Genomic DNA, 20,718 nt, shown 5'->3' on the forward strand with positions numbered 1-20,718 from the left:
CCAGTGTAGATTTGGCCTTGTGTTTTACGTTATTGTCCTGATAAAAGGTGAATTCATCTCCCAGTGTCTGGTAGAAAGCAGAGTGAAGCAGAGTTTTCTCTAGGATTTTGCCTGAGTGTAGCGCCATCCTGTTTCTTTTTTAAATGCTACCAAGTCCTTAACGAGTACAAGCATACCATAACATGATGCAGCCACTGCTATGCTTGAAAATATGGAGAGTGGTACTCAGTAATTTGTTTTATTGGACTTGCTCCAAACATACTATGACTTTGTATTCAGGTCAAAAAGTTAATCGCACTGCCACATTTTTTGCAGTATTACTTTAGTAACCTGTTGCAAACAGGATGCATGTTTTGTAATATTTGTATTCTGTACAAGCTTCCTTCTTTTCACTCTGTCAATTAGGTTAGTATGGTGGAGTAACTACAATGTTGTAGATCCATCCTCAGTTTTCTCCAATCACAGGCATTCCAATTCTGTTTTAAAGTCACCATTGGCCTCATGGTGAAATTCCTGAGCGGATTCCTTCCTCTACGGCAACTGAGTTAGGAAGGACGCCTGTATCTATGTAGTGACTGGGCGTACTGACATACCATGCAAAGTGTAATTAATAACTTTAACATTCTCAAAGGGATATTCAATGTCTGCTTCTTTTTTATTTGTACCCATCTACCAATAGATGCCCTTCTTTGTGAGGCATTGGAAAACCTCCCTGGTCTTTGTGGATGGATCTGTGTTTGAAATTCACTGCTCGACTGAGGGACCTTTACAGATCATTGTATGTGTGGGGTACAGAGATGAGGTAGTTATTTAAACATCATGTTAAACACTATTATTGCACAGAGTCCATGCAACTTATTATGTGACTTGTTAAGCATATTTTTACTCCTGAACTTATTTAGGCTTGACATAAGGGGGTTTAATCATTACTGGCTCAAGACATATAAACTTTACACTTCTAATTAATTTGTAAAATAAAAACATGATTCAGCTTGGACATCATAGGGTATTGTGTGTAGGACAGTGACACAAAATCTCAATTTAATCTGTTTCAAATTCAGGCTGTAACACAACAACATTTTGAAAAGTCAAGGGGTGTGAATACTTTCTGAACGAATATGAAATTTGAATAGAAAAGGTGGGTACAGCAGTAGTTATACAGGATGAGCCATGACTAGAATACAGAAGCCTCACAAGTCCTCAACTGGCAGCTGTATTAAATAGTACCCGCAAAACACCAGTCTCAACGTCAACAGTGAAGAGGCGACTCCGGGATGCTGGCCTTCTAGGCATGGTTCCTCTGTCCAGTGCCTGTGTTCTTTTGCCCATCTTAATCTTTTATTTTTATTGGCCAGTCTGAGATATGGCTTTTCCTTTGCAACACTGCCTAGAAGGCCAGCATCCCGGAGTCACCTCTAAACTGTTGACGTTGAGACTGGTGTATTGCGGGTACTATTTAATGAAGCTGCCAGTTGAGGACTTGTGGCGTCTGTTTCTCAAACTAGACCCGCAAATGGACTTCAGTTGTGCACCGAGGCCTCCCAATCCAATTTCTATTTTAGTTAGAGCCCGTTTGCGCTGTTCTGTGGAGGGAGTAGTACACAGCGTTGTAATTGTACACAGCGTCTTCAGTTTCTTGGCAATTTCTCACATGGAATAGCATTCATTTCTCAGAACATGAATAGACTGACGAGTTTCAGAAGAAAGTTATTTGTTTCTGGCAATTTTGAGCCTGTAATCGAACTCATAAATGGTGATGCTTTAGATAATCAACTAGTCTAAAGAATGACAGTTTTATTGCTTTTTTAATGAGAACAACAGTTTTCAGTTGTGCTAATATAATTGCAAAAGGTTTTTCTAATGCTCAATTAGCCTTTTAATATGATAAACTTGGATTAGATAACACAACCTGCCATTGGAACACAGGAGTGATGGTTGCTGATCATGGGCCTATGTACGCCTATGTAGATATTCCATTCAAAATCAGCTGTTTCCAGCTACGATAGTCATTTAAAACATGAATGTCTACATTGTATTTCTGATCAATTTGATGTTATTTTAATGGACAAAAAATGTGCTTTTCTTTCAAAACCAAGGAAATTTCTAAGTGACCCCAACATTTTGAACGGTAGTGTACATATAAAATGACTGCATTTCAGTCTTTTGACTTTAATACAATGAAATCGATGCAGCCTACTCAATCACTTTTTATAGCTACTTTCTACAGGCCTCCTGGGCTGTATACAGCGTTCCTCACTGAGTTCCCTGAATTCCTATCGGACCTTGTAGTCATGGCAGAAAATATGCACATGTTTGGTGACTTTAATATTCACATGGAGAAGTCCACAGACCCACTCCAAAAGGCTTTTGGAGCCATCATCGACTCAGTGGGTTTTGTCCAACTTGTCTCCGGACCTACTCACTGCCACAGTCATACTATGGACCTAGTTTGATCCCATGGAATAAACATTGTCGATCTTAATGTTTTTCCTCATAATCCTGGACTATCGGACCACCATTTTATTACATTTGCAATCACAACAAATAATCTGCTCAGACCTCAACCAAGGATCATCAAAAGCCGTGCTATACATTCTCAGACAACCCAAAGATACCTTGATGCCCTTCGACTCCCTCCACCTACCCAAGGACGTCAGAGTACAAAAAGCAGTTAAGAGGAACTCAATTGAACCTTGCGTAATAACCAAGATGCAGTTGCACCCCTAAAAACAAAAAACATTTGTCGTAAGAAACTAGCTCCCTGGTATACAGAAAATATCCGAGCCCTGAAAGCAAGCTTCCAGAAAATTAGAACGGAAATGGCACCACACCAAACTGGAAGTCTTCCGAAAAGCTTGGAAAGACAGTACCGTGCAGTATCGAAGAGCCCTCACTGTTGCTCGATCATACTATTTTTCCAAATTAATTGAGGAAAATAAGAACAATCTAAAATGTATTTTTGATTCTGTTGCAAAGCTAACTAAAAAACAGCATTCAGCAGTGATAAATTCATGAACTTCATTGGTGAAAAGATCATGGTCATTAGAAAGAAATTCATGGACTCCTCTTTAAATCTGTGTATTTCTCCAAAGCTCAGTTGTCCTGAGTCTGCACAACACTGCCAGGACCTAGGATCAGAGAGACACTCAAGTTTTTTTAATACTATGTCACTTGACACATTGATGAAAATAGTCAGGCCTCTAAAACTTCAAGCTGCAAGCCCTATTCCAACTAAACTACTGAAAGAGCTTCTTCCTGTGCTTGGCTCTCTTATGTTGAACATAATAAACACCTCCCTATCCACCGGATGTGTACCAAACTCACTAAAAGTGGCAGTAATAAAGCCTCTCTTGAAAAAGCCAAACATTGACCCAGAAAATATGAAAACAACTATTGGCGTATACCGAATCTCCCATCCCTCTCAACATTTTGGGAAAAAGCTGTTGCACACTGTGCAACTCACTGCCTTCCTGAAGACAAACAATGTATACAAAATGCTTCCGTTTGGTTTTAGACCCCATCATAGCACTGAGACTGCACTTGTGAAGGTGGTAAATGACCTTTTAATGGTGTTAGACCAAGGCTCTGCATCTGTCCTCGTGCTCCTAGACTTTAGTGCTGTTTTTGACACCATCGATCACCACATTCTTTTGGAGAGATTGGAAACCCAAATTGGTCTACACGGACAAGTTCTGGCCTGGTTTAGATCTTATCTGTCAGAAAGATATCAGTTTGGCTCTGTGGATGGTTTGTCCTCTGACAAATCAACTGTAAATTTCTGTGTTCTATTTTAGGTTCTATTTTAGGACCACTATTGTTTTCACTTTTTATTTTACCTCTTGGTGATGTCATTCGGAAACAAAATATTAACTTTCACTGTTATGCGGACGATACAAAGCTGTATGATGAAACATGGTGAAGCCCCAAAATTGCCATCCCTAGAAGGCTGTGTTTCAGACATAAGGAAGTGGATGGCGGCAAATGTTTTACTTTTAAACTCAGACAAAACAGAGATGCTAGTTCTAGGTCTCAAGAAACAGAGATCTTCTGTTGGATGTGACATTTAATCTTGATGGTTGTACAGTTGTCTTAAATAAAACTGTGAAGGACCTTGCATTACTCTGGACCCTGATCTTTCTTTTGACGAACATATCAAGACAGTTTCAAGGACAGCTTTTTTCCATCCATCTATGTAACATTGCAGAAATCAGAAACTTTCTGTCCAAAAATGATGCAGAAAAATGTAACCATGACTACTGCAATGCTCTACTTTCCGACTACCCGGAAAAAGCACTAAATAAACTTCAGTTAGTGCTAAACACAGCTGCTAGAATCTTGACTAGAACTAAAAAATGTGATCATATCACTCCAACTGGCTTCCTGTTAAGGCTAGGGCTCATTTCAAGGTTTTACTGCTAACCTACAAAGCATTACATGGGCTTGCTCCTACCCATCTTTCCGAATTGGTCTTGCCGTACATACCTACACGTACACTACGGTCACGAGAAGCAGGCCTCCTTGTTGTCCCTAGAATTTCTAAGTAAACAGCTGGAGGCAGGGCTTTCTCCTATAGAGCAACATTTTTATGGAATGGTCTGCCTATCCATGTGAGAGATGCAGAATCGGTCTCGTCCTTTAAGTCTTTTTTGAAGACTCATCTCTTCAGTAGGTCCTATGATTGAATGTAGTCTGGCCCAGAGGTGTGAAGGTGAACAGAAAGGCACTGGAGTGACGAACCGCCCTTGCTGTCTCTGTCTGGCCGGTTTCCATCTCTCCACTGGGATTCTCTGCGTCTAACCCTATTACGGTGGCTGAGTCACTGGCTTAGTGGTGCTCTTCCATGCTGTCCCTAGGATGGGTGGGTCACTGAGTGGGTTGAGTCACTGACGTGATCTTCCTGTCTGGGTTGGTGCCCCCTTGGGTTCGTGCCGTGGTGGAGAACTTCGTGGGCTATACTCGGTCTTGTCTCAGGGTAGTAAGTTGGTGGTTTGAAGATATCCCTCGAGTGGTGTGGGGGCTGTGCTTGGGAAAAGTGAGTGGGGTTATATCCTGCCTGGTTGGCCTTGTCTGGGGGTATCGTCGGACGGGGCCACAGTGTCTCCCGAACCCTCCTGTCTGAGCCGCCAGTATTTATGCTGCAATAGTTTATGTGTTGGGGGCAAGGGTCAGTCTGTTATATCTGGAGGATTTCTCCTGTCTCATCCAATGTCCTGTGTGAATTTCTCTTTTCTCCTCTTGGAGGACCTGAGCCCTAGGACCATGTCTCAGGACTACCTGGCCTGATGACTCCTTGCTTTCCCCAGGCCACCTGGTCGTGCTGCTGCTCCAGTTTCAACTGTTCTGCGTGCAGCTATGGAACCCTGACCTGTTCACCGGATGTACTACCTTGTCCCGGACCTGCTGTTTTAGACTCTATTATTTGACCCTGCTGGTCATCTATGAACGTTTGAACATATTTGCCATGTACTGTTATAATGTCAACCCGGCACAGCCAGAAGAGGACTGGCCACCCATCAGAGCCTGGTTTCTTCCTAGGGAGTTTTTCTTAGCCACTGTGCTTCTACATATGCATTGATTGTTGTTTGGGGTTTTAGGCTGGGTTTCTGTACAGCACTTTTTGACATCAGCTGATGCTTTATAAATACATTTGATTGATATTCAGTCATGTGTAACAGTCTGTTCTAATAAAGTGACTATTGGGGAAAATCAGTTGCTCATTACCTCCAGCAGAAAGAGACCCACCTTGTATATGCTGGTACCTGGAGGCTTGGCTGGGGGCTTACGTCGTGGACTGTACATGGACTGAGTTTGGTTGGGGCTGGCTGGTCTGGTCGACCCAACTGATCTATAAGGACAGAAAGCTAACATTTCAACTACTATACAAGTCTCCTACTAACTGATAACTACTATTATACAGCTCTCCTACTATTCTACAGGAGCTGTAGCTTTGAGACACACAGTAACAGGCCTTCTTCATTGTGAGGACTATGTGAAGGACTACTGGTATGTGTAGGTCTCTCACATGGTTAGCGGAGTCACAAGGATACCGTTGTTGTGAACACATCAAATCACCAGAGAGAGACCATGGGACCATGATTTCATTTCTACAAGAACATCATCTCCAAGAAAGTCTACTTTTGTAGAGATGTTCTGTATGTCAAGATAGCATAAGAGTAAACACAGGTGTGGGAGGAGGTGTCCTACTGTACCTCAGTTTCTCCATTGTGGTTTTCTTGTTTGTGAAGAGCAGACGGACCAGAGTCTTCCTCTTAAGGAATACCAGGAACCCAGCACCCATAAGGCTGAGGAGGGTGGCCAGGATTGCCACAGCAACCACCCTGCTGTCGGCTGATGTCACATACGACAACACGCACATTAATACACACACACGCACATCTACGGCAAGGCACAAACAGGACACACACAGAGAGTGTTAATAGAAGCCACAGCAGTGGTTTAGTACATTTGACAGTATTTCCAGAATTATTTCATTTTGCTCTTGAATGACCAGGCATGGAAAAGGGTTACCAGGCAGGGAAAGTGAACTTGTTCACTCTTGTTGCTGAGAATTTTCCTGCATAGCAGGCAATGCAAATTTAAAAAGGCTTCTAATGCTAGTAATTTATTTTCCTGCTTATTTTCCTGCTGTAGCAAACTGGCTCAAATTAAGTTCCTTCATCTGTAGTTGTAATGAGTTTTATGTAGCTAGGATGAATACAGATGTAGAATGTTAATTTGACCTATATTGTCACAACATAATACTGCAGCAATAGGATTTGATTGTTTCGTCCATAAAGTTGCTTGAATTCTGGTTTGGCTGGTCAAAAGTAGACTACATGAAAAGTGCAATGCTATTAATATATCTGTTTGTTAGTACAGGTTTTCAGTGAATTTATGTAAATCACAAAGCTCATCTGCATTTCCTGTGGTGCAGGAAAATTCTCAGCAACAAAAGAGTGGTCAAATTAAGATCATACATTTGTAGGTGACTGAGGTAGATCTGTCAAAATAAATTAACTTGCTGTAAGCAGGTAATGAAATAACAGCTAAAGGTTTTTAATTATCCCAAACTAACTGTCTTAGTGTCTGCACTGGCTAGTGAGAAAGAGGGTGAAGTTAGTGAAGTAAAAAGAGGAAAGAGCATACTGTACCTGCCAATCTCATTGGTCCACTGTCTAGGCTGCCCCCAAACCCCGCCCTCTCACAGAAAGGAGGGGCCCAGTGTGCCTCACAATGGCAGTTCTCCAAGTTGTTACACACCTAGAATCACAATGCATGCTGGTTAGTATTAACACATCTTTACCTGTACAATACAATACTGTCCATAGCTTGTGTTTTACCAATAGACACCGGTCAGAGCACAGGGAGTTGTGTGCCAGAACTCTAGGCTCTTGTGATCATCAAACACAGGTCAGTGAAAGAGACTACAGTGCAAGGATTCATGGGATATGGCAAGTATGCATGACTTATTTTACTTACTTTATAAGCTACCAGTATGCATCGTACTTGAGCCTGCATTTCTTCAGAGAAGGGAGAGATGAAAATAGGATCCCAGCCCACAATGTTTGGATTACCTCTACAAATAAACCACACACTCGTTCCATCAGACACATCGGTTTTGATGTGGCAGGCGCCATAGACTGTGCAGTATCAAACATGATTGAGAAAACATGTGCAGAGGACAGCCCATCCCAAAAAGTTTTCTGAGCGGGAAAGGGATCCAACAGGATTCCCTAGCGGGATATTGGAGTCCAGCTGTCAGCTGCAGGGAGGCCTGTGGTTGGGATAATTCCAGATCAGATCTGGCCCCGAACTGGGAAGACCTTTCCCTGCCTCCCTCGTAGTGACTGGCACTCCCTTATGTGTCTGGAGCGTTTGGGGCTAGGGGTGGTGTAGGTCAAGATTGGACACTCAAGGACACTTAAGAACCCATGAGGGGAGATCTATGGATGTGATAGGATTTTACCACATAGTACTGTACAGTACACTTGTAAACACACTCACGCACATACACACATCATGTTAAATAGACTTAAATCTACACAGAGCCACATATGGAGATGCATACTGGCTCTGGATCTACAGTTTAGGGTCGGTTATATTTGAGGACATCATGTGGGTCTGACTATAGTCAATATAATGTTACATTTAGAGAAATAAAGACACTAATGTGTAGTTAGTACAGAGTGGTGTGGCAATTTGTTTTTCTTTTCTGGGGCCCATACTTTTTCCAGATCTGGTAACCTAACCAGTTAAAACTCCAGACTTTATACGGTATGATGGGATTCATCTGTTGTAAAAAAAAGAAAAAAGAACTGTGATGGGACCAGAGTATTTCTAATCAGTTCACATGGTTTTAAAAACTTGGGGAGGATGAAAAACCTGTCAAACTGCAGCAACCTTGTACTTGTTCATATGAATTATATTTGAATAAAGAAGGATTAGGGGGTTTCCTATACACAGACACAGAGAAAGCAACATGATTGGACAATAAAACTCACTGGGCTGAGCTTGCTTCAAACTGAAAAATAGTCAAATTTCAATGCAATACAGCATGTCAGATCTCTAATGTTTAGATGTATAGGCTGCTACATTTATGGAACAGTTTTTGCTTGTGTCTGTTGGGAGTAATGTGTTATCATGTTTGCTAAATAAATACTGGAGGTAAGTGGAGAGCGGGGTGCCCGGCCTGCACGATCTGTGATTTCCGTTAATCTGATTGGTCAAGACATGCAAAGAGCCTGCAGCAGCACTCCGATGTGAAGCACAGACAAAGTGTGTGTGAGTTGACAAATCATGTGGCAAATTGGTCTAAAAAACAGCACTTGTTTTTAAAGCTTTGTCTCGATATATTAAACTAAATCAAAAGTAGTGTGGTTAAAAAGTGCTGTGGCAAATGACATCACCTGATTAAACCTGTTCTTACATCCAATAACAGATGACATCACCTGGTTCAACCTGTTCTTACATCCAATAACAGATGACATCACCTGGTTCAACCTGTTCTTACATCCAATAACAGATGACATCACCTGGTTCAACCTGTTCTTACATCCAATAACAGATGACATCACCTGGTTCAACCTGACATCAATAACAGATGTTCAACCTGTTCTTACATCCAATAACAGATGACATCACCTGGTAACAGATGACAACCTGTTCTGTTTACATCCAATAACAGATGACATCACCTGGTTCAACCTGTTCTTATATCCAATAACAGATGACATCACCTGGTTCAACCTGTTCTTACATCCAATAACAGATGACATCACCTGGTTCAACCTGTTCTTACATCATCCAATAACAGGTCAAATGAAACCTCAAAGAAGCACCCAAATAAAAGTTAAGGTAAATGAAGGCAATTTCTTAATCCAGCTTTGATTCTGTGTTTTAAATTCACCTCTGATGAAGGTGATTCAACAACGTAATGGTTCAAAAGCCAGTCATTGTTAGCAAATCTTGCCCAGTGTTCTACTTTTCATTCATTCATTCATTCATTCACTCGATCAACTAAACAACAAAGTAAATAAAACATAAAATAATTATTGTTGCATTATTAGTACGTACTCAAACACCAAGGAGCATTTTGACTACATTTGGATGTTTCCAGACTATAGCTACTTGCTAGTATGTTTGAATGCTGCTTAGCCTGCCTTCTCTATGCCAATAGATGATGTCATTAAATGATATTGATTTAACAAGAGGCGGAAGAGGAACTGTGACACCCCACTCGCAGTTTTTCCCCCCCAGTTGTTTTCACTGGGTCAATGAAAGTCAACAAACTAAGTAGACCAGACCCAGCTGCTATTGCATTGGTGTCTATGGGAGACACACCCAGTTAGGTAGACCGCAACTGACAATATTTTTTCAACGGTAAATGGCCTAAGTGAACTATCTTCACTCACCCGCCATCTTTGATTGAACCTCTCTGGGTCGATGAAGATTGATTGTAATAGCATGGAAGTAGCTGCCGTAATTCATGGGAAGAGCAGTAACTAAATTGGTGCTCGGTGTAGCAGAGTAAAGCGCTTAGGGTACTAGAGGGCTCTCCGATGACGTGTGCTCCAAGGTTGAAAAATATATGCGCACACAAAGAAATTTAGGAGCACAATGAAAAATATTAAAGGCTAGAATCATACATTTTTCTAGACGCACTGGTTCTCCTAAATGTAAATTCCAGGTCGCACAGCAACATTTGCGAGTAAATGGTCGCTCAGTAAAGCCCTGTACCGCTCTATTTTATGCTATGTTGAGGTCAATAAAATGCTGTGATAAGTTAGTAACGTTGACATGACACCGGTGTTTAGCTAAGAGACTGGAATAAGTCACTGCCTTCTAGATACTCAGCATAAGATGATACTCTCCAACTCGGAGTACTCACCCCTCGTCCGCTGCACTTCCCTGAACACTGGTGCACTCCAAACACACTGACATTCTGGCACTGACGATTCAGACACATCTATGGAATAGAGAAAGAGTCATATTGAAAACATAGTACTCCGCATGTGATGTTAATTATTTAATGGAAAGCATATCGACCGAGATCTGCTATCTATTCTACTTAATGTACTTCGTAAGGGGCCCAATTCAACTGATCCCAGAAATGAAAGTAAGTGATTGGTTTGGAATTGGGCCAAAGACAAGTGTGGGCATTAGCATCTCCACCAGCGGTGATGGTAATCTCTCTCTAGCTCTGCTTGATAACAGCTGCAGTGCACTACCGAGTACCCCTCACCATGCCCTCTCCACACTTGGTGCCAGCCAGAACCAGTCCAGGGTCGGGCATGTCATCACCCAGGTAGACGTGGGTTCCCCGACACAGGATCCTCCCTCCTTCCTGAAGAGGGATGTTGGTTTCTATGGAGACGGCATTGGTGCCAATCACAGGCCGGTTGGCCCCTCCTTGACACTGAATTTTGCCACACTTTGCGTCTCTGTGTAAAAAAACAACAACACACGCATGCGACATAAATGACAAGGCATAAAGTTTAACATTGACAATTTCCGACGTGTGACATCGTGTGCAATTATAACCAAAGATGAAAGACTAGACAGCCTTCGTCTCACCCTAATAATGACTCCCTCAGTGCTCCAGTCATTAAAGCAATTACATCAATTAACAAATGCTTGATTAGAGATTTCACCCATGGGAGATCTAAGAACAATAGCATAAAGTGCTTCATGAATACTTCAAACTGTAATTAGCCTTCATTATCTGCAAATTGTGTTTTTCTCTCTATTAATGATTCCTATGCTATTTGTCCCATTTAATGTGCCATGCTGATTGTCGATGGCACTCTTGATAATACCAATTCAGATAAACAATGTTGCTTTATTCATTTGTCTTTCTAGCTAGCTCTTTTTGCTTCGAAGACATGACATACATAACAAAAGCTGCTCAGTCTTACCGGGCTTCACATTTGGCAAACGATCCTTTGGAGTCCTTCCCACAGTTCCCGTAAGGATCTCCTGCTGAGTTGACCCTCTCAAAGCAGATCCCTGGGGCAGGTTTGGCTCCTGCAGGAGAAAGTGAGAGAGAGGAATATAGAGCGATAGAAATGGGGGGAGAGCAAGAGAGAGAGAGTGAGAGAGAGGAATATAGAGCGATAGAAATGGGGGGAGAGCAAGAGAGAGAGAGTGAGAGAGAAAGGGTGATTTATGAGCTAGGATTAGTTTTTCCTTAGCTACTTCAATAAACATGTAAAGGAAAGTTACAGATGTACTCATCTTAGATCTCCAAACATGGAAGAATTTCATCAAGTGGTCCTGATCATTTGTGGCGCTCTACTGACCTGGTCCCCATAGCGTGATGCACTGCTGCTCATGAGTCTGGCAAATGCCGTTGTAGCAGTATCCATCCACGTTGTGGCAGGAGTGACCGTCGTGCAGGTACACGTTGGCAGGGCAGTGGGGATTGGCACCAGTACAGAACTCTGGCAAATCACAGGAGTTACTGGACTCTCGACACGGTGTGCCAGCAGGCTTCAGCTGCAGAGAGAACACATACACGCACAAACACCAACAAACACCCCCGACAGCCAGCCACACACACACACACACACACACACACACACACACACACACACACACACACACACACACACACACACACACACACACACACACACACACACACACACACACACACACACACACACACACACACACACACACACACACACACACACACACTGTGAGGGCCCTGTGCTTGAATACAGCTTCATGTATTGGCTTAAAAGTCCCTGGAAACGAAATGTCTTAATTTTTTACTGTAAACACATGGTTGTGTAATACTTGTCAATGGAGCAGAGATAATTAGATTCCCACTCTTTATCATTTTGACTGGGAGGGAAAGAGTCAGAAAGAGACAGAGAGCAAAAGTGCAAGGGAGAGGGAGGGACAGAGAAAGACAGTTGGGAGAGGTATAAAAAGAGAAACAGAAAGAGTAGTCGTACCCTGCAGTCCTCGCAGCACTGTCCGTGGGCGCACACGGCATTTCCCTTCAGGGTGCAGGTGGTGGCATTGCAGCAGGGGTTCATGCATTCCTGAGTGACACAAAACAAAGCAACACATGGACCTGATTAATGGTCTGGACCCCCAACTCTCTGCTGCTGCTGCTGTGTCCATCTCAGATCAGTGTTCCAGCTCAGGGAGAGCACATCCTGTAGGGAATCCATTGACTGTAGCCCTGGAGTCCCACAGTGCAGCCCCTTAACACTGTGAGCTAAAGCCTGGAGACACAATAGCACAGAACAAACCAACAGGAGAGAGGCAATTCTCTGTCAGGGTCAGACAGGGGAGAGGCCATTCTCTGTCAGGGTCAGACAGGAGAGAGGCCATTCTCTGTCAGGGTCAGACTGGCGAGAGGCCATTCTCTGTCAGGGTCAGACAGGAGAGAGGCCATTCTCTGTCAGGGTCAGACAGGAGAGAGGCCATTCTCTGTCAGGGTCAGACTGGCGAGAGGCCATTCTCTGTCAGGGTCAGACAGGAGAGAGGCCATTCTCTGTCAGGGTCAGAGAGGCGAGAGATCATTCTCTTGGAGGGGTCAGACAGGAGAGAGACTATTCTCTGTCAGGGTAAACATATCTTTAGCTCATTGTTTTGGATTTGTGGTTGGCTCTGTTGTTAAAACAACATTATGTTTTGATGTCCCTTGCGTTGCCTGTCTATACAATGGGTGGGTGGATGGGGAGTTCCAGAGCTCAAGCTCAGCTGTGGTGATTGAGATGGTGTATTGTAGGTTGGGAAGGGGGCTGTGGTAGGTTAATGGGGCTTTGGTTGAGGTTTCATTGAGGGTGAAGGTAGTGAAAGGATCTTGTAGAAGTAATTGAGTGGCTGGTGGGGTGTGCTGGGGTTGGTGAGCTTTGAGGCCCCTGAGTCCTGGAGATTACAAACATGTAACACAATGGAAGGAAATGGAGAGCTGGCCACAGAGGGAAAGAGGTGAAGAGGGCGAAGGGGGGGGTAGGAGAGAGACAGATAGGTGTCGGAGAGTGAATGACGAGGTGATGGAGCGAGAAATGAACTGGGATTGAGATTGAGAGGGAGAGAGGGGTAAAGGTACAAGGCTAATTAAAGAGATTAAGTAAAGGACAGAGTGAAAGAGCACAGATCGGCGTTAGAAACCTTTCATTAGAGGACAAACGCCATCAAATTCCTTTTCCAGGCCACAGTTCCGGCTACACCATCTCTTCTTCGTCTTCACTTCCCAACAAGACCCTGGTACGTTGACTCTGTGGCCTGACAAGGTGTTGATGCTGATGGGTCAGAACTCGAGGTGTTCTAGTCGGCCACTGCTGCTCTGTGGAAGGGAGTTTTATGGGGTTGGCTGTGCTCTTGTGGCCTGACGTCAGCCTATTGTTTTGTTCGTGGGAAGAGAGGGGTGCTTTGATCCCCCGGTCCAACTGGGACCACGGCCCACCACACCAGGCCTCTGGTGACGTCACTGGGTCACGGAGGGGCACAGGGAGGTAATGGAACAGCAGTATTCCAAACCACACAGCTGGTATTAGGGTGTTATAATCATTGCCTGATTGGAAATACCTCATACTGTAATTGAAGGGATTCTGGTCCCATCATTACTTGATAAATCTGTAAACACTTGAGACCAAAATGACATCAGTGTGTATCATCGGAGTAGACTCAAGAACAGAGATATGTTTATTAGCATAATATGGATGCCACAGTAAATTAGACGTCTGAGAGGAGTGGATATGTATCTACAGAGAGAGAGAGAGGATTATGTGAATGTACGATGGAATGGGAATGCTAAAACAGTTCAATTGTCTGCATATCAAATGCATCTTCATCAAACGCCTCCCTAATGGCGTCCTTAACCATCCTGAAGACGACAACACTCTCACATCCAGTTAATTACCTGCTTTCTTGTTGCTCTGTTTGAAGAGTTACACCTAAGCACATTGCCAGAGGGATTTCTCATGTTCTGTGGGATGTGAGAGCAGCTGCTGCAATGGTTGTGAGTTAGAGTGATGCTGTATGCTGCTCCAGTACCTGTTCCCCAGATGTGGGTCTGGACTGGTTTGGACTTATTTCAGTTCCCATGGCAACCATGTCAGTGTAGTGCTCTGTTGTTTTGATGGCAGAGACAAAGAAAGCTCCACGTCGCACTGATTACTCTCTTGTTTGTTAGGATTGTCACAAATTTGGACGGCTCACTTGATTAATGAGCAAATGAACAGGACGTGACATCATCATGGCACAGTATCAGACCAGTGCTCGGCACATATGGGAGGCTGACAGGGAGAAGGGTCTGGGTAAATAGTTGCAAATGGCTTAGGTTCTCCGGTGGTTTGTTGTGTGACTGTATGCATGGAGTCGTTGTACACATCTATGTCATTGCCTTTGTGGCAAAATAACATTGACAGTAGGGCATGCAACTACACGTATATAACATTTTAATTTTCTTGTGCTGTGTTCTGGGTGATTGCTTGTATTTACTGTGTGCCATTTGTTGCAATTCTTGCGGGTGTTAATGGTTTGTTGTAGTTCTCTGTGTTCTTTAGGGTGGATAGTGACTGCTGGTCCATTGTGTCAGCATGTAAGCTATCGGTAGCTATAGCTACAATATAATATAACAGAAATAATTGCTTCTCTGCGTTCTGTGCCGTTGAATCTTACTGTACCTCCAGTTCTCCACAGTCACACTCCTCTCCCTCCTCCACGTATCCATTGCCACACTTCTGTCCCCCGTACAGCACCTTGACCTCAGGCATGTTGTACAGACACATGCCCACTCCCTTCTCCAGACTGGCTGCCAGGTCCTTCTTACTGCAGGTGCTGAATACCGTAGGAAATGGGTACCTAAGGGATAAAGACAGAGGAAACTTGTTGAGTGCAAAGTGTTGCTATGCAGATACACTGTTACATTAAACTTGCTGTGGGCACAAACCTGTGATATGGGCACAGGCAATCTGGCAAGCTCCTGGTGTTCAAGGTCAGAGTTTCCATAGAATAGTCCAACAGGCTATTACGTGACCTGATTCATTCCTGTATGCTTGTCATTCCTAGTTAAAGTATGCTCATATTTTAAAGCCTTTAAAGGTTAACTTAGGACAAGTAAATGTACACATGCCAGAAAGTAGCGAACCCAGACAGAGCTCAGACTGAAACTATAAAGGCTCTGCCGGCTTGTTCATTCATAAGGCCTCGGCACATATTTAACGGTCTACTGACATCAGATGAGTTCCGATTTGACACAGTTTCATAAGTACAAAGACACACAAACAAACAAATGATCACGACAACAAAGATGCAGCATGGTTTGCAAGCTACTTATTTTCATAAATATTTATCCGCTGCTCAGGCAGACCTTAGTCTTCGATCACAGAGGAGGTTGGGTAATCTGGGCCGTTTGAAGCAACAGGCTTTTGAAGAGATGGGCTATGGGAAAATTACACATGCCTCTTAGAATTTGTCTGTGTGTCTTCAACAACAACATAATATTTGCTTATACATTGCGGTGAAGAATATTTTAAACATGATGATTAAACCTTATCCACATGCAGTACATTATATCTCCATATGACTTTTTACCAGTCTGTGTATGTCTACATAAGTAAGAAAGTAAAAACATATATAATAAAAATACATTCTAAATGTCATTGTATGCTATAGCGTTAAGATTTCCCTTCACTGGAACTAAGGGGCCTAGTCCGAACCATGAAAAACAGACCCAGACCATTTTTCCTCCTCCACCAAACTTGACAGTTGGGACTATGCATTGGGGCAGGTAACGTTCTCCTGGCATCCGCCAAACCCAGATTCGTCTGTCGGACTGCCAGATAGTGAAGCGAGATTCATCCCATTTCCACCGCTCCAGAGTCCAATGGCAGCGAGCTTTACAACTCTCCACCCAACGCTGGGCTTTCTGCATGGTGATCTTAAGCTTGTGTGCAGCTGCTCGGCCAAGGAAACCCATTTCATGAAGCTCCCGACCAACAGATCTTGTGCTGACACTGCTTCCAGAGGCCGTTTGGAACTCGGTAGTGAGTGTTGCAACCCGAGGACAGGCGATTTTTATGCTCTACGCGTTTCAGCACTCAGCGGTTCCGTTCTGTGAGCTTGCGTGGCCTACCACTTCGCGGCTGAGCAGTTGTTGCTCCTGGACGTTTACACTTCACAATAACAGCAGAAATTTGACGAATTGACTTGTTGGAAAGGTGGAATCCTATGGCGGTGCCACGTTGAAAGTCACTGAGCTCTTCAGTAAGGCCATTCTACTGCCAATGTTTGTCTATGGAGATTGTATGGATGGGTGTTCGATTTTATATACCTGTCAGCAACATGTGTGCCTGAAATTGCAGAATCCACTCATTTGAAGGGGTATCCACATATATATTTTTTATATAGTGTAAACTGTATGTATACATAAGTAGGAAAGTAAGAAATAAAAACATCCTAAATGTGGACAAAAGATATGTCTGTAACAGCTGTCCTCCCTGGGGTTTCTGTGCTGTCAGAGTGTTTTCCTCAGGCTGTACTGTACGTACCGAACAACCAACCAACCACAGGACAGACGGATACACACTGCTGCTTCACCTCATTATCAACCCCTGTCCTCCTCCAACCTCCCTCCCATCACCCTGACAACTCTGACAGTAGGAGACTAAAGCCAAAGCACAGAACACTGGATGTGACAAATCTGTAATAACAGTACTAGAAATGGCAGCAGGTGGGCTGAACCAGAGACACACAGGCCTATATAGCCACTTTACTGTTTCACTCTAGGCTGGTTCACCTTCAGTATGTAAAGCTGGCTAATGATACAGTATGAAGGAGTGGTATTGGCACAGGCGACTGGCACAAAAGAAAATGCTTTGAGTAAGTCTGGTATCTGAGAGTGAGCGGTGTTGTGAGTGGTGAAGATGATGGAGGGTTTGGCTTTGGACAGGCGGCAGTTTCAAAAGCCTTTTTAAGACCAACAGAGGTTTAGAAGGACTGGTACTAAACTAGGACGTTGGTTTGGGCCGAGCAAGATGGTCAGGAGGGTGACCGCTGGCATATGGGATTGTGGAACAGCTGACTTCAGACATGACCGCTTCAAGGAGTCAGAGGACTAAAAGGACTGAGAGTCTTGGCACTGGGTGGACCAGGTTGGTAAACTTGACATTGTGTGGACAAAAGAAGGTTTGAGGCTAAACCTTGACGTTAGACGGAATCACTTCCTTTAACGTGGCACAGAGTCGGGTTGTAGCTAAAACTTGGCATCAGGTTTGTGAGGGCATCTGTGATGCTTCTCCTCAGCCTAGGGGGGATTTGGCAGCTGTAATTCTATGGACGTTGCACTGTCATCAGTTCACTCTTTAGTGGGCCCGCTAGGGGCCAAGAGATAAGGGGAGCTAGCCAGGAAACACACTGTGCCCCCTCCTTACTACTGAGGAAAAACCCACTGAACTCTCACTCACTACAACTCCCTGGGAGTACACATCGTGCTGTCCTACACAGTCCACCCATCACCTCTGAAACACCTCTGTGAGTATCAAGTGTATCTTCGCCTCCCAGTGATGACCAGCACCACGCCAACCTGTCTGCTTCATTCATCCACTTGGTACTAAGTATGTTTACCTCAAAAGAACAGGGTCTACAAACTACACAGAGCTTGGCTGCTCTTTAGGGAAGAACCAAAGTGAGATGGAGCAGGCCTACACCAAGCCACTGAGCAGGCCCTCGTAAATAGCATGCTTGCTGCTGATGACACACCAGAGTGGTGGAGACCCCTGATCTGTGTGGGGAAAAACACAATACTTAACTCCACAAGCAGACAAAGCAATCTGCTGCGACCAGCCTAAGACCGTCCATCTTCTCCTACCCAGCTGAGCACCCAGAGAAGGTCCAGCAGGCTTAGGGAGAGGTGTGGGCCCTGCTCGCTAGTCCCCTCTAGTCCTTTAATACAGCTATGGAATGTGGATCCCCCTACACCCTAGTGACTGTTGTTACAGCTGATGCCACGTGCCGGCTACGCAGTCCAGAAAATTCTATTACGAGGAACTATACATTAGCTTAAAAAGCCCACGTTTTGTCCATGAGCAGTCAAGCAATGTAGATCTAATTAGGACTAGGAGGTGTTGGGGCAGATGCCACATATTGGTCGTAGAGTATATCCATTTCAAACATAGTCATCTTGCAGGGCTTGATTGACAGCCAGTATGAGAGGCAATAGGAGTTGTTATTTCACAAGTAAATAAGGTTATTCATAAAAGCTGACACAGAAGCTAATTCATATTCTGATCACGCCTTGATAGCTCATATGATGAATGGCCGTTCATATCTTACTTAGAGCAGTGGCAATGATGACAGACAGCATCTTTTGTACTCCCCAGGGCTCAAACGCTGACAGCCTTTGTTATTACTAACAGGAGTTCAATGCCAGGCAGACACACAGATGGAAAGAGCAAATGGATATCATCTGATGTGCTCTTTCGTCAGCAGGACTGATCTATAGGAAATTACACAGAATTAATTACCATTTTTTTCTTGGAATGCTTTGAAAGCAAAGGGGAGAAGAACAATCTGCAGTCATTTTCAGGTTGCCAATGTAACATGTCTCCTCCTCTGCAGCAACAACAACAAGGCCTAGTAAGTCTCCGTTGACTTCTGACATAGAGGATTTTGGGACCATCTGCATCTGTGCTCATGTCACAAATGCAGAGGTATCACAGTGACACTGATATGGCAACATTGTACTGAGGCAGAGTTGGGGCTGTTACCGCTGGTGACTAACGGTAGCGCTTCTCTGAATCTAGCCTACATCAGTGGGCCCAGAAGACTGTTGTTAGTCTGATCAAGTCAAACAAGGAGCCACTGGGTTCAGTGGCTGAGTAAATGCCACGGCCGATAGGGGGCTGGCATGGATGTCTGTTGACAAAGGAGGTACTAGAACGGGATGTTTTCCTCTGTGGGAGTGAAACACCATGCTGCCTTTGGGTCTCTTTACACAGGAGACTAGAACAGCCATCCGTGCCTCGAAACCTTGCTCCAAAACTAACTGTTGGTGAGACCAGTCTAACCTTTAAGCAGATGTGGAACTATGCTGTAGTGTTGGCACTGGTCCACTCAGACAGTTAAGGGAACTGTGTACCCCTCGAATCCAGCCCAGGGCATTACCCAAAACATCTGCTCATCAACCACCAACTCTCTCTAGATTCTCCACAACATAAAAATTATTCTGTTACTCACAGACACAGATGCACGGACGCATGTTGGCGCTCAACTCAGTCAACCAACCCCATAATTAGTAATGTTCCCTCAATTTCCGTCCTACCTTGACACTGGTAGTAATTATCCCCCTCTCCAGAGGTTCACCATGAGTGTGCAGCCCAGTTTTACACCCTGCTGTGGGTCTGGGCTCTTCTAAATTACACATGATACAGCCACCTAACTGGGACTACCACTAGCTGCCACAAATGACACAATCCACTAGCATGACAAGTACCCACATTTACATTTGACATTTGAATCATTTAGCAGACACTCTTATCCAGAACGACGTACAGGAGCAATTAGGGTTAAGTGCCTTTCAGCTAGTCGGCTCAGGGATTTGAACCAGCGACCTTTCGGTTACTGGTCCAATGCTCTTATCCACTTTTAAGCCCCCACATCAAACACCATCCCTGTGGCTTTCTCAGCTCTTGCTCTAAGTATTGTCGTACTTCAAATCTGGAGGCAAGTCAACACATCTCTCTTTGGGATCTACTGTAGGTGCTGTATTCAAACTACACCCCTAACTTTATATCCCCACTAAGCAAGCCCACCACATCTCTCTTTGGGATCTACTGTAGGTGCTGTATTCAAACAACACCCCTAACTTTATATCCCCACTAAGCAAGCCCACCACATCTCTCTTTGGGATCTACTGTAGGTGCTGTATTCAAACAACACCCCTAACTTTATATCCCCACTAAGCAAGCCCACCACATCTCTCTTTGGGATCTACTGTAGGTGCTGTATTCAAACAACACCCCTAACTGTATATCCCCACTAAGCAAGCCCACCACATCTCTCTTTGGGATCTACTGTAGGTGCAGTATTCAAACAACACCCCTAACTTTATATCCCCACTAAGCAAGCCCACCACATCTCTCTTTGGGATCTACTGTAGGTGCAGTATTCAAACAACACCCCTAACTTTATATCCCCACTAAGCAAGCCCACCACATCTCTGTCTTTCTTTGGGATCTACTGTAGGTGCTGTAT

At 44.0% G+C, this 20,718-nt stretch overlaps 1 protein-coding gene across 2 annotated transcripts in view; it reads right to left on the reverse strand.

Moving 5' to 3' along the window:
- LOC124041230 (disintegrin and metalloproteinase domain-containing protein 12-like) overlaps positions 1–20,718 on the reverse strand; it is a 144,429-nt gene that overhangs the window by 12,290 nt on the left and 111,421 nt on the right. The window contains exons 12-20 of one of the 2 annotated variants that reach the window (XM_046358582.1): positions 15,150–15,327; positions 12,462–12,551; positions 11,799–11,994; positions 11,415–11,523; positions 10,742–10,940; positions 10,388–10,465; positions 7,152–7,260; positions 6,210–6,348; positions 5,743–5,845 (exon numbers count right to left, since the gene is read on the reverse strand). In XM_046358582.1, the coding sequence (XP_046214538.1) occupies positions 5,743–5,845; positions 6,210–6,348; positions 7,152–7,260; positions 10,388–10,465; positions 10,742–10,940; positions 11,415–11,523; positions 11,799–11,994; positions 12,462–12,551; positions 15,150–15,327 (1,201 nt within the window). Of the gene's footprint in view, positions 1–5,742; positions 5,846–6,209; positions 6,397–7,151; positions 7,261–10,387; positions 10,466–10,741; positions 10,941–11,414; positions 11,524–11,798; positions 11,995–12,461; positions 12,552–15,149; positions 15,328–20,718 lie in introns of both variants that reach the window. The other variant, XM_046358581.1, reaches the window with a different exon arrangement.

Source organism: Oncorhynchus gorbuscha, linkage group LG08 (genome assembly GCF_021184085.1).
Source record: "Oncorhynchus gorbuscha isolate QuinsamMale2020 ecotype Even-year linkage group LG08, OgorEven_v1.0, whole genome shotgun sequence".
Taxonomy (NCBI): domain Eukaryota; kingdom Metazoa; phylum Chordata; class Actinopteri; order Salmoniformes; family Salmonidae; genus Oncorhynchus; species Oncorhynchus gorbuscha.